The sequence below is a fragment of the Cetorhinus maximus genome, chromosome 17 (genome assembly GCF_964194155.1).
Source record: "Cetorhinus maximus chromosome 17, sCetMax3.hap1.1, whole genome shotgun sequence".
Lineage (NCBI taxonomy): Eukaryota > Metazoa > Chordata > Chondrichthyes > Lamniformes > Cetorhinidae > Cetorhinus > Cetorhinus maximus.
Genome location: NC_135895.1, coordinates 76,036,989 through 76,053,596, shown reverse-complemented (window position 1 = coordinate 76,053,596; position 16,608 = coordinate 76,036,989). Strand labels below are relative to the sequence as shown.

Genomic DNA, 16,608 nt, shown 5'->3' with positions numbered 1-16,608 from the left:
GGAAGTGATCAGAGATGGTCTTATCTGTGATTGAAACTATGGGAGTAGCGAGACCACGTGAGATGGGAAGGTCACGGGGGAGGTCGTGAATATGGTTTGGGGAATTGTGGTTGTGATGATTTAATCCCAGCAACTTCCAGTTTCTTTTCTGTTTTTAATCTTGTAAATTCAAGAGATTCGAGATAAAACTGATCATTTTAAAATGATTGATAATTGTCTTTGAACCAAATCTTCTGTTGGTGTCATTGATTGACAGGTCAGCAGCCAATCAGAACAATCACTTGCTGAAATGCAGCCAATCAGCTGATGGGGAGGTGGGACATTTCCAAAGCACACACCAGTCAGAGACTGAATATTCTTAATGTTTATTACCTTTTACACATTGACATTTACAGAAAAAAGACTTGAATAAACAGCCCAGCCAGAGGAAGCTGGAGAAATTCACAGGGAGAATGGATATTTATTAAAACGCTTGTGGAGATTTTCTCAAGAACATGAGAATCCTGTCCCTTTAAACAGTGACTAAACCTTAAATTGTAACTGCAGGGTGAGCAGGAAGGGGTCTGGTTTACTGAAGCAGACACTTCGGAGGGTCACATTATTTTTGTACAGCTGACAGTCTTCAGCATCTTAGAGAGGTTTAACTTAGCATCACGAGATTAAACTGTCCCATTAAACACTCCCAAGGCAGGTACAGCACGGGGTTAGATACAGAGTAAAGCTCCCTCTACACTGTCCCCATCAAACACTCCCAGGGCAGGTACAGCATGGGGTTCGATATGGAGTAAAGCTCCCTCTACACTGTCCCCATCAAACACTCCCAGGGCAGGTACAGCACGGGGTTAGATACGGAGTGAAGCTCCCTCTACACCGTCCCAATAACGTGCCTTAACCCCTGACCCTCAGAAGTGTCTCAGAGCCGGTCCCGGGAAGGAAGACAGTTGTAATTCGGTGCTGACAATGACCTTTGCCCTCCCAGCTCACCCCTGTTCTATTTAAAGTTGTGTCTCCTCTGTGGACTGTCTCTAACACTCTACGCACATTCTGATCTCCTGATGCTCTTGCTGAGGGGAGAGGAGAGGCTCTCGTGGGTGATGACACAGGAGAAGCGGGCGTTGGACTCCCAGCCGGAGCCAGAGAGGGTCAGCAGGCTGCTGACGCTGTAGGTGCTGTCCGAAGCTCGCAGGTAGTTGCTGGTCTGAACCCCATCCGAAATGGCTGCACCGTCCTTCTTCCACTCCACCTTCACTTCATCGGGATAGAAGTGATTGGCAAGGCACACCAGGGTGGCAGAGCCCTTGGTCTTGACCTCCTCCGGGGAGGGGGGCAGCAGGGTCAGTGTGGGTGGTGACTTCTCTCTGCCTGAAAGAGAAAAGAAGGAAGTTTAATCACTGTCTTTATAATGAATTTCAACTTCCCGAATATTAACTGGGATCAGATCTGTGTAAATGTATAGATGATGTAAAATTCTTATAATCCATCCAGGTGAATTCTTTTAGCCCGATTGTAAAAAACCCAACAAGAGAAGGGGCAGTTTTAGACAATTTCAGGGAATGAATCTGGGCAGTTGGAAGGTGTATCAGTGGGAGAGTATCTGGGTAATAGTGATCATAATTCAGTTAGATTTAGAGCAGTTATGGAAAAGGATAAAGCTAGACCAAGTGTAAAAGTTGTAAATTAGGGAAAGGTCAATTTAACTAAGCTGCGATTTGCCGAAATAGACAGGAAACATCAACTTGAAGGTAAATCAGTGCCAGAGCAGTGGGAGGTTTTCATGGAGGAGAATTGTGAAATATTGGATGGGATATAAATAGTGCGGAATTCTCCCAGATTTGCACAAAGGGCAATGGTGGGTGGGAGAAAGATTGTTTTACATCTCCTGTGCCCTTGCCACTCTCAGTCATTCCTCCAAGTGGTGTTCAACATGGAGGAGCACTGATTCATCAACTGAGGGAGGGTGGTACGTGGTAATCAGGGGGAGGTTTCCTTCCCCATGTTTGACCTGATGCCATGAGACTTCATGGGGTCCGGAGTTGATATTGAGGACCCCCAGAGCAACTCCTCACTGACTGCATGCCACAGTGTTGCCACCTCTGCTGGGTCTGTCCTGTCGGTGGGACAGGACATACCCGGGGATGGTGATGGTGGAGTCTGGGACATTATCTGTAAGGTATGATTCTGTGAGGATGACTATGTCAGGCTGTTGCTTGACTGGTCTGTGAGACAGCTCTTCCACTTTTGGCACTAGCCCCCAGATGTTAGCAAGGGGGACTTTGCAGGGTCAATGGGGCTGAGATTGCCGTTGTTGTTTCCGGTGCCTAGGTAGATGCCGGGTGGTCCGTCCGGTTTCATTCCTTTTTTGTGACTTTGTCGCAGTTTCTAACAACTGAGTGGGGGCTGGGCCATTTCAGAGGGCATTTAAGAGCCAACCACATTGCTGTGTGGCACACAGCACCACCTGGAAAATTGCCCAGGTATGTCCTGTACACAAAAAGCAGGACAAATCCAACCTGGCCAATTACCGCCCCATCAGTCTACTCTCCAACATCAGTAAAGTGATGGAAGGGGTCATCAACTGTGCTATCAAGTGGCACTTGCTCAGCAATAACCTGCTCACTGAGGCCCAGTTTGGGTTCTGCCAGGGCCACTCAGCTCCTGACCTCATTACAGCCTTAGTTCAGACATGGACAGTGGAGCTGAACTCCCGAGGTGAGGAGAGACCGACTGTCATTGATATCAAGGCCGTATTTGACTGAGTGTGGCATCAAGGAGCCCGAGCAAAACTGGAGTCAAAGGGAATCAGGGGGAAAACTCTCTGTGGGTTGGAGTCATACCTAGCACAAAGGAAGATGGTTGTGGTTGTTGGAGGTCAGTCATCTCAGCTCCTGGACATCACTGCAGGAGTTCCTCAGGGTAGCATCCTCGGCCCAACCATCTTCAGCTACTTCATCAATGACCTTCCTTCCATCATAAGGTCAGAAGTCGGTGTGTTCGCTGATGATTGCACAATGTTCAGCATCATTCATGACTCCTCAGATACTGAAGCAGTCCCTGTCCAAATGCAGCAAGATCTGAACAATATCCAGGCTTGTGCTGACAAGTGGCAAGTAACATACTTACCACACAAGTGCCAGGCAATGACCATCTCCAACAAGAGAGAATCCAACCATCGACCCTTATGTCCAATGGCATTACCATCACTGAATCCCCCACTATCAACATCCTGGGGGTTAGCATTGAGCAGAAACTGAAGTGGACTAGCCATATAAATACTGTGGCTACAAGAACAAGTCAGAGGCTAGGAATCGTGTGACGAGTAACTCACCTCCTGACTCTCCAAAGCCTGTCCACCATCTACAAAGCACAAGTCAGGAAAGTGTTGGAGTACTCTCCACTTGTCTGGATGAGTGCAGCTCCAACAACACTGAAGAAGCTGGACACCATATTTAAACTACAGCCGTGCGCACACTTCTCAATGCTTGCAGCCCGGGGCTGCTCCGGTGAAGACATGGCCCCAAAAGCCAAGCAGAGTGCAGCCCCCGATTCAGTGACACATTCCTGGGATGCCTTCTGGACACTGTGGAGGCCCATCCTGATGTCCTCTACCCCCGCTCTGGCCGCAGGAGAGCCATCAGTTTCAGATTTTTGGCTGTCTCACCATATTATTCCCACTGCTCACCATGACACCTGACACTAATGGGGCCGGAAAATTCCGGCCATAGTGAGAGAGGAAATATTAATTGTTGGAAAATATTCTGAGGGACATTTTAATCATCTTTGAGAAAGATACGACCAAGGACAGTCAACATGGACTTGTTAAGGGAAAGCCGTGTCTGACTAACTTGATTGAATTTTTTGAGGGGGTAACAAGGAGGGTTGATGAGGGGAGCGAGTTTGACGTGGTCTATGCGGATTTTAGCAAGACTTCTGACAAGGTTCCACATGACAGACTGCTCAGAAAATTAAATACTCGTGGGATCCCAGGGAAAGGGGCAAGTTGTGTTTCCAATTAGTTGAGTGGCAGGAGGTAAAGGTTTGATGTTAAGCTGGTTAAATCATATTGGACTGTTACTTAGACATTTGTAAAGAGGGTTTCCACAAATTCAGCACGGAAATGGTTAATATTAAGAGTGCTTAAACACTCAGTGTCCCTCTTAGACCCTGTTAAGCTGTCAGGAATCTCTCACTATTGATCAGTCTGTCCGGGGGAAACAGGTTCAGCATTAACAATCCTCAGATCACACACACATCGAGAGAACTTTATCCCAGAATGTTGGAGCACACTTGGATCAACCCACTTCAGAAAGGATTCAGATTGGGTGTCATAGAATAAAATCATAGAAAGTTTCTGGCGCAGAAAGAGGCCACTCGGCCCATCAGGTCTGTGCCCACTGAAATACGAGCCGTCCGGCCGAATCCCACTTTCCAGCATTTGGTCCGTAGTCCTCCAGGTTCAGGCTCTTGAGGTTCATATCCAGACACCTTTTAAATGGGTTGAGCTTTTCTGCCTCTGTGACCCTTTCAGGCAGTGAGTTCCAGAGCCTCATCTCCCATCTAATCTTTCTCCCAATCACTTTAAATCTATGCCCCCTAGTCACTGACCTCTCTGCTAAAGTAAATAGGCCCGTCCCATCCACTCTATCCAAGCCCCTCATAATTTTGTACATCTCAATCAAATCTCCCCTCAGCCTCCTCTGTTCCAAGGAGAACAACCCCAGCCAATCCAATCTCTCCTCAGAACTGCAATTTTCCTGTCCTGGCTACATCCTGGTTAAATCTCCTCTCTACCCTCTCTAATGCAATCACATCCTTCCTGTAATGAGGTGACCAGAACTGCGCACTGTACTCAAGTTGTGGCCTAACTAATAATTTATACAGATCCAGCACAACCTCCTTGCTCGATACCTCGGCTAATGATTGAAAGGATTCCATGATCCTTCTTAACCACCTTATCGACCTGTTCTGTTACCTTCAGGAGTCTGGACATTCACCTCAATGTCCCTCACTTCCTCTACACCTCCCAGTATCTTCCCATTTATTGTGTATTCCTTTGCCTTGTTTGACCTCCCCAAATGCATCACCTCACACTTCTCTGGGGGGAATTCCATTTGCCACTTTTCTTTCCACTGGACCAGTCCATTGATATCTTCCTGCAGCCTACAACAATCCTCCTTGTTATCTACCATGTAGCCAATTTTTGTGTCGCCTGTAAACTCCTTGATCAATCTCCTACATTTATGTCCAAATCATTAATATATACACAAAAAGCAGGGGACCTAGGCCAGAGGCCTGCAGACCCACACTGGTAACAGCCTTCCAGTCACTAAAACATCATCAATAATTACCCTTTGTTCCCGGCCCCTGAGCTAATTATGTATCTAATGGGCCCCATTCCCATAGACCCCATTGGCTTTTATTTTATTAACCAGTCTGCCATGTGGAACCTGCTCAAAAACCTTTCTGAAATCCATGTAGATAACATCAACTACACTACCATCATCAATCCTCCGTGTTACTTCCTCAAAAAAGATGAACAAATTAGTCAGACATGACCGTCCCTTATCAAACCTATGCTGACTGTCCTGGATTAATCTGTGCCTTTCTAAGCGACAGTTTATCCTGTCCATCAGAATTGATTCCAATTATTTGACCACCAACGAGGACACAATGACAGGCCTGTAATTATTCGGTCTATCCCTCGCTCCCTTTTTAAACAAAGGTACAACATTATCAGACCTCCAATCCTCCGGCCCCTCACCTGTATCCAGTGAGGATTGGAAAATGAGGGTCAGACTCTCCACAATTTCCTCCCTGGTTTCTGATAACAGCCTGGGGCACATTTCACCCGGCCCTGTTGGTTAATCCACTCTCAAGGATGCTAATCCCCCTCATACTTCCTCTCTTCCTATGTTTATCATATCCAATATTTCACACTCCTCCTCCATAGTGACAATGTCTACATTGTTCCCTTTCTTTTGTGAAGACAGACGCAAAGTATTCATTCAGGAGCATACATACATTTTCCACCACCTCACATAGGTTACCTTTTTGGTCTTTTATTGGCACTACTCGTCCCTTAGTTATCCTCTTACTCTTAATGTATTGAGAAAACAGCTTTGGGTGTAGAAGGTTCTAGATTTCATTTAAAACCTTGCCGGCCAACACTGGGGCGACGTCAAGGGTGAGGCTTAATTTCTTTCAGAGTCCGGGGGTCAGACAGGGTCAGTGTGAGGTCAATGGCACCTCACAGGGTCAACATAAGAAATCTCCAAATTCAAAAAAAGGCTTGCATTTCAATGGCACCTGTCACCACCTCAGGATGTCCCAGAGTGTTCCAGAGCCAACTGTGCACAGTAAGATCCCAGATAGCGTATCGACAATGGCCAGATAATCAGATGAGTAGTGATGTAGATTGAGGGATAAATATTGTCCAGGAAACCGGGGGGATCACCCCTGCTCTTCTTCTCAAAGCACCGTGGGATATTTGACATCCTCCTGAGAGGGCAGACCTCAGTTTGTCTCATCTGAAAGACGGCTCCTCTAACAGTGCAGCCCTCCCTCAATACTGCACTGGAGTCTCAGGCTGGATTATGTGCTCAAGTCTCTGGAGTGGGATTTGAACCCACAACTTTGTGACTCTGAGGGGCTGGTGCTAACCACTGAGGCAAGGCCAACACCTCACGGTCCAATAGCCTACCATGTTCACCCTCCCGGCTCACACTTGGAGGAATGAGCCCACTTGGGGAGGGTGGAGCTGTTCCCCAGTCAGAGACAGTGTCTTCAGGAGAGAGATGGAGAGCAGATTCCGGGAGGCCTGGAGTCTAGAGGGTGACATTTAAACATTCGGGGGAAACGGAGAGTCTCCCCGAAACCCTGGAACACTGAAGCCACTGGATTGTGGGCCCTGCTCTACCTGTTTGTCATTAGAACTTTGCCAAGAGATAACCAGGGAGCGGAGAGAGCAGAGTTCAAGCTGGGGGAGGTGGGACCTCGGTGTCTCACTGTGCTGGTGCTGTGATCAGTTATATCAGAGACTGTGAGAGGGAGCCAGAGCTCATATCAAACTCTGCCCGTGTCTGTCACACTGAGACTGACAGGAGTCTAGTGAGTGATTTCACTCCATGGTGCAGCAATGTCAGCACAGTCTGCAAACGTCCAGATCTCCTCGAGACGGTGGGTAAAAGTTGGTTATTTATATCTTGCTACTTAAAGGGGGGAATGTAATGAAAGAAATACAGCTGGGCACCCTGTTATACACAGTGTTGTTCACTGAACCATTTCATTCACTGCAGCTCCTCACTAACACCTTCAACTATTCAGCATTAGTGTTTGAGAAAGTTTCAGTATTGAAAGGGTTAATAAGGGAGGATTGGGGTTTACTTACTCAGTCTGAGCTTGGTTCCTTTACCGAACGTAACCCACACTGAGAGCTTCCAGTGCAGGGGCTGTACAAAAACCTCTGCTCTCTGCTTCACTCAGTCACTCTCACCCTCTCCCTGTCTCTCACTCACACTCACCTTTAACTCACTCTCACCCTCTCTCTGTCTCTCACTCACACTCACCTTTAACTCACTCTCACCCTCTCCCTGTCTCTCACTCACACTCACCTTTAACTCACTCTCACCCTCTCCCTGTCTCTCACTCACACTCACCTTTAACTCACTCTCACCCTCTCCCTGTCTCTCACTCACACTCACCTTTAACTCACTCTCACCCTCTCCCTGTCTCTCACTCACACTCACCTTTAACTCACTCTCACCCTCTCCCTGTCTCTCACTCACACTCACACTAACCTTTAACTCACTCTCACCCCGTCTCTGTCTCTCACTCACACTCACCTTTCACTCACTCTCACCCTCTCCCTGTCTCTCACTCACACTCACCTTTAACTCACTCTCACCCTCTCTCTGTCTCTCACTCACACTCACCTTTAACTCACTCTCACCCCGTCTCTGTCTCTCACTCACACTCACCTTTAACTCACTCTCACCCTCTCCCTGTCTCTCACTCACACTCACCTTTAACTCACTCTCACCCTCTCCCTGTCTCTCACTCACACTCACCTTTAACTCACTCTCACCCTCTCCCTGTCTCTCACTCACACTCACCTTTAACTCACTCTCACCCTCTCCCTGTCTCTCACTCACACACCTTTAACTCACTCTCACCCTCTCCCTGTCTCACACTCACACCCACCTTTAACTCTTTCTCTCTATCTCTCTTTCTCTGATTGTCTCTCTCTCTTTTTTTCTCTCTCTCCCACTCTCTCTGAATTCTGTGCAGTTGTGCTTGAGAAATTTGAGAACTTGAACATTTTATGATAAATCTCCCAGTCGGTCTTCAAATGTGGACATGGAAAAAAGGTTAACTTGAGGCCTTCAGTGGGTGGCGGACACCACAGGGACTGGAGTGTGTAGTGGACAGTGAAAATAATTTGTTCAGTTCCCTTTCTTGTGTTTATTATATATTCAATATAATTGTGTCAGTACAGGAGGTGGGACTGTGTGTCCATTATTATATATTCTATATAACTGTGGGATGTGTCAGTACAGGAGGTGGGACTGTGTGTCCATTATATATTCTATATAACTGTTGGATGTGTCAGTACAGGAGGTGGGACTGTGTGTCCATTATTACATATTCTATATAACTGTGGGATGTGTCAGTACAGGAGGCGGGACTGTGTGTTTATTATTATATATTCTATATAACTGTGGGATGTGTCAGTACAGGAGGTGGGACTGTGTGTCCATTATTATATATTCTATATAACTGTGGGATGTGTCAGTACAGGAGGCGGGACTGTGTGTCCATTATTACATATTCTATATAACTGTGGGATGTGTCAGTACAGGAGGTGGGACTGTGTGTCCATTATTATATATTCTATATAACTGTGGGATGTGTCAGTACAGGAGGTGGGACTGTGTGTCCATTATTATATATTCTATATAACTGTGGGATGTGTCAGTACAGGAGGTGGGACTGTGTGTCCATTATTATTTATTATGTATAACTGTGGAATGTGACAGTACAGGAGGTGGGACTGTGTGTCCATTATTATATATTATATATAACTGTGGGATGTGTCAGTACAGGAGGTGGGACTGTGTGTCCATTATTATATGTTCTATATAACTGTGGGATGTGTCAGTACAGGAGGTCGGACAATGTGTCCATTATTATATATTGTATATAACTGTGGGATGTGTCAGTACAGGAGGTGGGACTGTGTGTCCATTATTATATATTCTATATAACTGTGGGATGTGTCAGTACAGGAGGTGGGACTGTGTGTCCATTATTATATATTCAATATAACTGTGGGATGTGTCAGTACAGGAGGTGGGACTGTGTGTCCATTATTATATATTCTATATAACTGTGGGATGTGTCAGTACAGGAGGTGGGACTGTGTGCCCATTATTATATATTCTATATAACTGTGGGATGTGTCAGTACAGGAGGTGGGACTGTGTGCCCATTATTATATATTGTATATAACTGTGGGATGTGTCAGTACAGGAGGTGGTGCTGTGTGTATCGAGGTTTTTGTAAGGCTCTGTATCACTGTGTATGCTGAGCTGCTATACATGTAGCTCTGACAGTAATAATCAGCGACATCCTCATTCTGTACATTGCTGATTGTCAGGGTGAATTGAGTGCCAGATCCACTGCCGGTGAATCGCTCCGATGTTCCTGTGAATCGAGTTGTTGCATCATAGATCAGGAAAGTGGGTTTCTGTCCTTCTCGCTGCTGGTACCAAGCAACATAGCTGCTACTAACAGACTGACTGGCCGTACAGGTGATGGTGGCGGTCTGGCCCATGCTCACTGACAGCATCGGGGGAGACTGGGTCATGGTGATGTCCCCACTGATACCTGAGGGGTAATAGAGAAACAGAGTGAAGTAAGAACTGTTACACAAAGAGCCTATAAAATGAGATATTGTTAGAGACAGTGACCGTTCCTCTGCTTTCAGCATTTTCCCTTCAATCACAAGTCAGTCGAATTGGATGGAAATGGAGAGCAGGAAAATATTCACGGTGGAAGGAGAGAGATTTGTACCTGCGATGCAGAATGCCAGAGGCCAGATGAGCTGGATGGCTGAAATCATGGTGTCTGCTCCTGTCCCTGTGCCTGGTCACTGATAAACTCTCCCTTCACTGGGCTCAGCTTTATAAAGCTGCAGCCTGTCAGAGTCTCACTGGCTGTTCCTCTGTATGTAAATGGTATCACCCATATAAAACCACGTCAGCACCTTTCACTTCCTCTTCAACTCCCTCCTTCTGCCTCTCTCTCAACCCTTCCTGCTGTCTGTCTCTGTCCCTCTCTCTCGTTCCTGCCTCTCTCTCTCTCGCTCTGTCTCTCTCTCGGTCTCTCTCTATCTCTTTCTTTGTCTCTCCCCCTCCCCACACCCCAAGCTCTCTCTCACTCACTTTTTGCTCTCCCTCCATGCCTCTCTCTCCTCTCTCTATCTCTTTCTCTCTCTCTCTCTGCCTCCTCAGCTCTCTCCCACCCTCCATCGTTCTGGAATTCTCTAACTGATCTATATAACAGGCGTTATTACTGGAGTTTGGAACACTTTGAGTCCTGGTGCAGCAGTTAAATGCTTCCCTCCCTCTCTCACTCGGTCTCACAGTCTCCACCTCGCTCTCTCTTTCCCACAGTCTCCCAGGGGGAACACAGTGAAATGAAGGGGAAAACTCCCTCTGCTCTGACCCACCGATGGATGTGAACCCTTGACCCCAGAAGCATGTCTTCTCCTGGAGTAAGGCCCCATTTCCCACATTGACCATGCTTTGGTCTCTCTCAGTCAGACTGACAGATTATGTGAAATTAAGGGCAGTTCTGTGCTGTTGACCAATTCTCACTGGGGACTGGTTTGGACACAAACCTCATTTCATGAAGGCCCAGCAGAGAGAGGAGACCCTCACCCCATCAGTGTGAGCTGTAGGGACAGGGCAGAGTCTGACCCACTGAGCCATCCTGTCCATTCAGAACATGTTCCAATCCCTTCCCCTCTCCCTCCCTTTCCATGGTCAGGCTCCGGGTCAGGGTGTTTTACTGGGATGAGGGGTGGACGATCACACATTTACAACAGAAAGAAACTGTCCTCCACATCGACCATGGTGTCCCTGTCCCACTGGACCCTCCAATGGGGACCAGTAAACATGGGCCTGCTTCCCACTGGACCCTCCAATAGGGACCAGTAAACATGGGCCTCCCTCCCACTGGACCCTCCAATAGGGACCAGTAAACATGGGCACCCCTCCCACTGGACCCTCCAATAGAGACCAGTAAATATGGGCCTCCCTCCCACTGGACCCTACAATAGGGACCAGTAAACATGGGCCTGCTTCCCATTGGACACTCCAATAGGGACCAGTAAACATGGGCCTCCTTCTCACTGGGCCCTCCAATAGGGACCAGTAAACATGGGCCTGCTTCCCATTGGACCCTCCAATAGGGACCGGTAAACATGGGCCTCCTTCTCACTTGTCCCTCCAATCGGGACCAGTAAACATGGGCCTCCCTCCCACTGGACCCTCCAATAGGGAACAGTAAACATGGGCCACCTTCCCATTGGACCCTCCAATAGGGACCAGTAAACATGGGCCCCCCTCCCATTGGACCCTCCAATAGGGACCAGTAAACATGGGCCCCCCTCCCAACGGACCCTCCAATAGGGTCCAGTAAACATGGGCCCCCCTCCCACTGGACCCTCCAATAGGGACCAGTAAACATGGGCCCCCCTCACATTGGACCCTCCAATAGGGACCAGTAAACATGGGCCCCCCTCACATTGGACCCTCCAATAGGGACCAGTAAACATCGGCCCCCCTCCCATTGGACCCTCCAATAGGGACCAGTAAACATGGGCCTCCTTCTCACTGGACCCTCCTATAGGGACCAGTAAACATGGGCCCCCCTCCCACTGGACCCTCCAATGGGGACAAGTAAACATGGGCCCCCCTCCCACTGGACCCTCCAATAGGGACCAGTAAACATGGGCCCCCCTCCCACTGGACTCTCCAATAGGGACCAGTAAACATGGGCCTCCTTCCCATTGGACCCTCCAATAGGGACCAGTAAATATGGGCACACCTCCCATTGGACCCTTCAATAGGGACCAGTAAACATGGGCCCCCCTCACATTGGACCCTCCAATAGGGGCCAGTAAACATGGGCCCCCCCTCCCATTGGACCCTCCAATAGGGACCAGTAAACATGGGCCCCCCTCCCACTGCACCCTCCAATAGGGACCAGTAAACATGGGCCCCCCTCTCACTGTACCCTCCAATAGGGACCAGTAAACATGGGCCACCCTCCCATTGGACCCTCCAATAGGGACCAGTAAACATGGGCCCCCCTCCCATTGGACCCTCCAATAGGGTCCAGTAAACATGGGCCCCCCCTCCCACTGGACCCTCCACTAGGGACCAGTAAACATGGGCCTCCCTCCCACTGGACCCTCCAATAGGGACCAGTAAACATGGGCCCCCCTCCCATTGGCCCCTTCAATAGGGACCAGTAAACATGGGCCCCCCTGCCACTGGATCCTCCAATAGGGACCAGTAAACCTGGGCCCCCCTCCCATTGGACCCTCCAATAGGGAACAGTAAACATGGGCCTCCTTCTCACTGGACCCTCCTATAGGGACCAGTAAACATGGGCCCCCCTCCCACTGGACCCTCCAATGGAGACAAGTAAACATGGCCCCCCTCCCACTGGACCCTCCAATAGGGACCAGTAAACATGGGCCCCCCTCCAACTGGACTCTCCAATAGGGACCAGTAAACATGGGCCTCCTTTCCATTGGACCCTTCAATAGGGACCAGTAAACATGGGCCCCCCTCTCACTGTGCCCTCCAATAGGGACCAGTAAACATGGGCCCCCCTCCCATTGGACCCTCCAATAGGGACCAGTAAACATGGGCCCCCCTCCCATTTTACCCTCCAATAGGGACCAGTAAACATGGGCCCCCCTCCCACTGGACCCTCCAATAGGGACCAGTAAACATGGGCCCCCCTCTCACTGTACCCTCCAATAGGGAGCAGTAAACATGGGCCTCCTTCCCATTGGACCCTCCAATAGGGACCAGTAAACATGGGCCTCCTTCCCATTGGGTCTCCAGTAGCTGAACTTCAAACTCCACATCTCTCCATCCCGTAAGCCTCTAATTTCCATCTCCACAACATTGTCCATCTCTACACCACATCAGCCCCTTGACCACAGAAACCCTTATCCCTGTTTGTCTTGCCTCCTGACTCCATTATTCCGATGCCCTCTCCCAGCTTCCTTCATCCACGCTCCATAAACCCCAACTTGTCCGAAATGCAGAGTTCCATACCCTGTCCCACACCAAGTGTCGTTCCTACACTACCCCTGACCTTACAGACTGACTACCCAACACCTCACTGACCTGTTACCCCCTGACCTCACTGACTTTTTACCTACAGACCTAACTGACCTGTTACCCCTGAACCCACTGATCTGTTACCCCTGACCTCACTGCCCTCCAATTCCCTCCATGTCCTAGCTCCTCCCTACCTCTGCGTTCTGCTGCAGACTCACATTCCCTCCCTCACCCTTCCACCTTCTGACCCTGCTCTCCTGCCCATCACTGCTTCCTTCATCCCACCATTGACAGCAGAGCCTTCCGCGGCCTAGGCCCAGGTCCCTGAACTCCCACTCTTCATACCCACCCCCTCTCCAGGCCTCTCTCTCCTGCATCAAACTCCATCCTTTCACCTAAGCCTTTGATCACTTTCCTAAACTCGCTCCTGCCCCCTCCCCCGTTCACCTCACTGTTCCTCTGTGATACATCTAGGGGATGTTTGTATGTCAAGGCGCTATATAAATGAAAATTTTGTGTGCATTTTGGCTGGGGACAGAATTGGACACAGTGGTGATGACCACTGCATTTCGGACAATTTGGGGTTTATGTCAGGAGGGGAGAGGGAATGTTGGGAGATCTGAGCTCCATTTCCCACCCCGGGCATTTTGTCTTCCAATGAATGAATGAGATGCCAATTTCGAGCCCAGGTTAGGGACAGTCTCGTGCTGTGGACCCAGGTCTGCAAGAGGGAATTGGAGATCTCCCTGAAAAGGAAAGAATTGCTGGGTTATGGGGATAGAGAGGAGGAGTGGGACTCACTGGGTAACTCACAGGCAGGATGGGCTGAATGGCCTCCTTCTGTGCTGTAAGATTCTAGGTAGTGGACACGGTTCACAGTTTTCTCCCGTGTCAGTAACAAACATGCAGCTGCTCTGAGCTCCTTCTTTCACTTCCTCTCTTGGTTACGTTTCAATGTTGCGATCGGACAATCTTTGCAGTTATTTTTTACACTGGGGGTTTCTGCTGTGGTCTGAATCTGTAATAATAACTGTCCAATCAGTGAAAAGAACAGCAGCTAAGAGCAGTCAGGACTGAGGAGGCAGTCTCACTGGGAAACACATTGGGAAGATCAAAGCCATCGTCTTCAGCTCCCGATACAAACTCAATCCCTCTCCCTGAGCACTGTCTGCTGCTGAACCAGACTCTTTACAAACTTGGCCTCATCTTTCACCCCAATCTGACCCCCCAAATCCTCCACATCACAAAGATCAGCCACTTGCCCCGATAACTGGAATGTGCTGACTACACAGAAGGAGAGGCTTAACAAACAGGGAGGAGAAGAGTCAAAGACTTGGGGAGAGTAGAGACAGATGAGGGAAGGGACAGATAGGTGACTGACACAATTCAATGCAGAGGAGTTTGAGATGATGGGTTTGAGGGGGAAAAGTAGTGAAAAGATGGTGAAGGATGTGTAGAAGCAGAGAGAGCTCGGCTTCAATTCCATCATTCCTTGAAAGTGGAAATGCAGATTGATAAAGCCTTGAATTAAAATGATCAGCAGCGTTAGGAATGGACAAACTACAGAGAGTAGAAATGGGAAATCCAAACAGAGAATTCACTAAACATTCAGCAGCCTGTGGGGAATGAAAGCTTTGGGTTTTAGTTCAAACTGCAGTTAATAAACAGGTAAATCTGTGGAGAATACAGGACAATGGGGAGAGCAGGGGAGTGGGATTAGGATATAGGAACAGGAGGAGGCCATTCAGCCCCTCGAGCCTGTCCCACCATTCAATTAGATCATGGCTGATCTGTATCTTAACTCCATTTCTCCAGCTTGCCCCATAACCCTCAATCCCCTTGTGTGAGAAAAACCTAACAAGCTCAGATTTAACATTTTCAATTGACCCCCCAGCCCCAACAGCATTTGTTCTCAGGGGGAGAGAGTTCCAGATTTCCACTCTCCTTCCAGTGAAGAATTGCTTCCTGACATCACCCCTGAACGGCCCAGCTCCAATTTGAAGATTCTGCCCCCTCGTTCTCGACTTCCCCACCAGAGGACATGGTTTCTCTCTGTCTACACTAATCAGATTCAGTCTTTATTCATCTTAAACATCTCAATTAGATCACCACTAACTGTTCTCAATTCAAGACAATACAAGCTGAGTTTATACAATCTGTCCTGATAATTTAACCCTTTTAACCCTGGGATCATCCTGGTGAATCTGAGCTGTGCCCTCTCCATGGTCAATATATCCTTCCTGAGGTGCGGTGCCCAGAACTGATCAATAGTGTGAAAAGCCGAGTCTCCAGCACAGATCCCTGGGGACATCACTATTCACATCTTGCTCATTGGAGCACATACACATTATCCCTACTCTCTGTCTCCTGCCTCCTAACCAGTTCCTCATCCATGGCAAAAGGTTTCCTCAAATTCCAGATGCTTCCATTGTTAATCACAGTCTCTCATTGGGGAATCTTCTCTAATGTCTTCTGGAAATCAATATCAATAACAATCCATAGACTCTCCCTAATCTACCTGCTTAGTGACCACTGCAAAAAATGTAACCAGGTTAGTTAAAGATCTCTGACCCTTTTAAATCCATGCTGACTCTCTCTGATCAGTTCATATTTGTTACTCATTCTGTCTCTAATAACAGGTTCCGGTCACTTCCCCATAACAGATATTAAACTGAGAGGTTAGTTCTGAATGATCCCAGCAAACTGCTAGCACAGACACAAGGGGCTGAAACATATGGATAGGAACAGGAAGTGGGCTGGAGCTTAAACAATGAGTTAAATGTAGACAGAGTGTCATTAGTGGGTAATGTACAGTGTACATTGTGTCCATGAGCCTCTCGAAAAGATGTCTTTCTCTTTTTCCCTTTTCAGCTCCAGGCCTCTCATTAAGGAGCTGAAAGAATATTTAGTGAAGAAGTTTGCGGAGTGTGCGGGCTGTGTGAAGGTTTTCGGCAGTGACTGATGATTGCAGCTCCTTGTTCAGTCTGCTCCTCCCTCACCACTGATCAAGCCATGTAACCTCGTGTCACACTGAGTGAGATTACAATCGATATCATAGCGTCAGTCACAGAAAACAACAGCATCACAGTCTGAGACACTGGGACAGACATCACTGCATCACATCAAAGAACAGAGCCCTGATCCCCTCCCACTATGGTCAGAAACCATAGAGCATCGAAAATATACTGACAAACACCACCTTATATTAAACACTCACACCCAGAGAACACCTTCAGAGGGAGAAGGC

General features: G+C 48.3%; 1 protein-coding gene across 1 annotated transcript; it reads right to left on the bottom strand.

The window, feature by feature from the left end:
- Positions 1-349: 349 nt before the first annotated feature.
- LOC144692520 (immunoglobulin kappa light chain-like) lies at positions 350-10,192 on the bottom strand. The gene is made up of 4 exons (XM_078561478.1): positions 10,069-10,192; positions 9,572-9,882; positions 7,385-7,430; positions 350-1,362 (listed from the first exon to the last, which is right to left on the bottom strand). Exons 1-4 carry the CDS (start codon positions 10,115-10,117, stop codon positions 1,034-1,036), a joined length of 735 nt encoding a protein of 244 aa, XP_078417604.1. The 5' UTR covers positions 10,118-10,192; the 3' UTR covers positions 350-1,033.
- Positions 10,193-16,608: the final 6,416 nt, after the last annotated feature.

Bases quoted from the DNA above. Each gene is read 5' to 3' on its own strand.
- LOC144692520 (XM_078561478.1), bottom strand. From the start codon at position 10,117: ATGATTTCAGCCATCCAGCTCATCTGGCCTCTGGCATTCTGCATCGCA. The intron at 9,883-10,068 runs GTACAAATCTCT...ATTACCCCTCAG, and splicing joins TCTGGCATTCTGCATCGCAG to GTATCAGTGGGGACATCACC. The intron at 7,431-9,571 runs GTGATACAGAGC...CTGCACTGGAAG, and splicing joins ATAGCAGCTCAGCATACACA to CTCTCAGTGTGGGTTACGTT.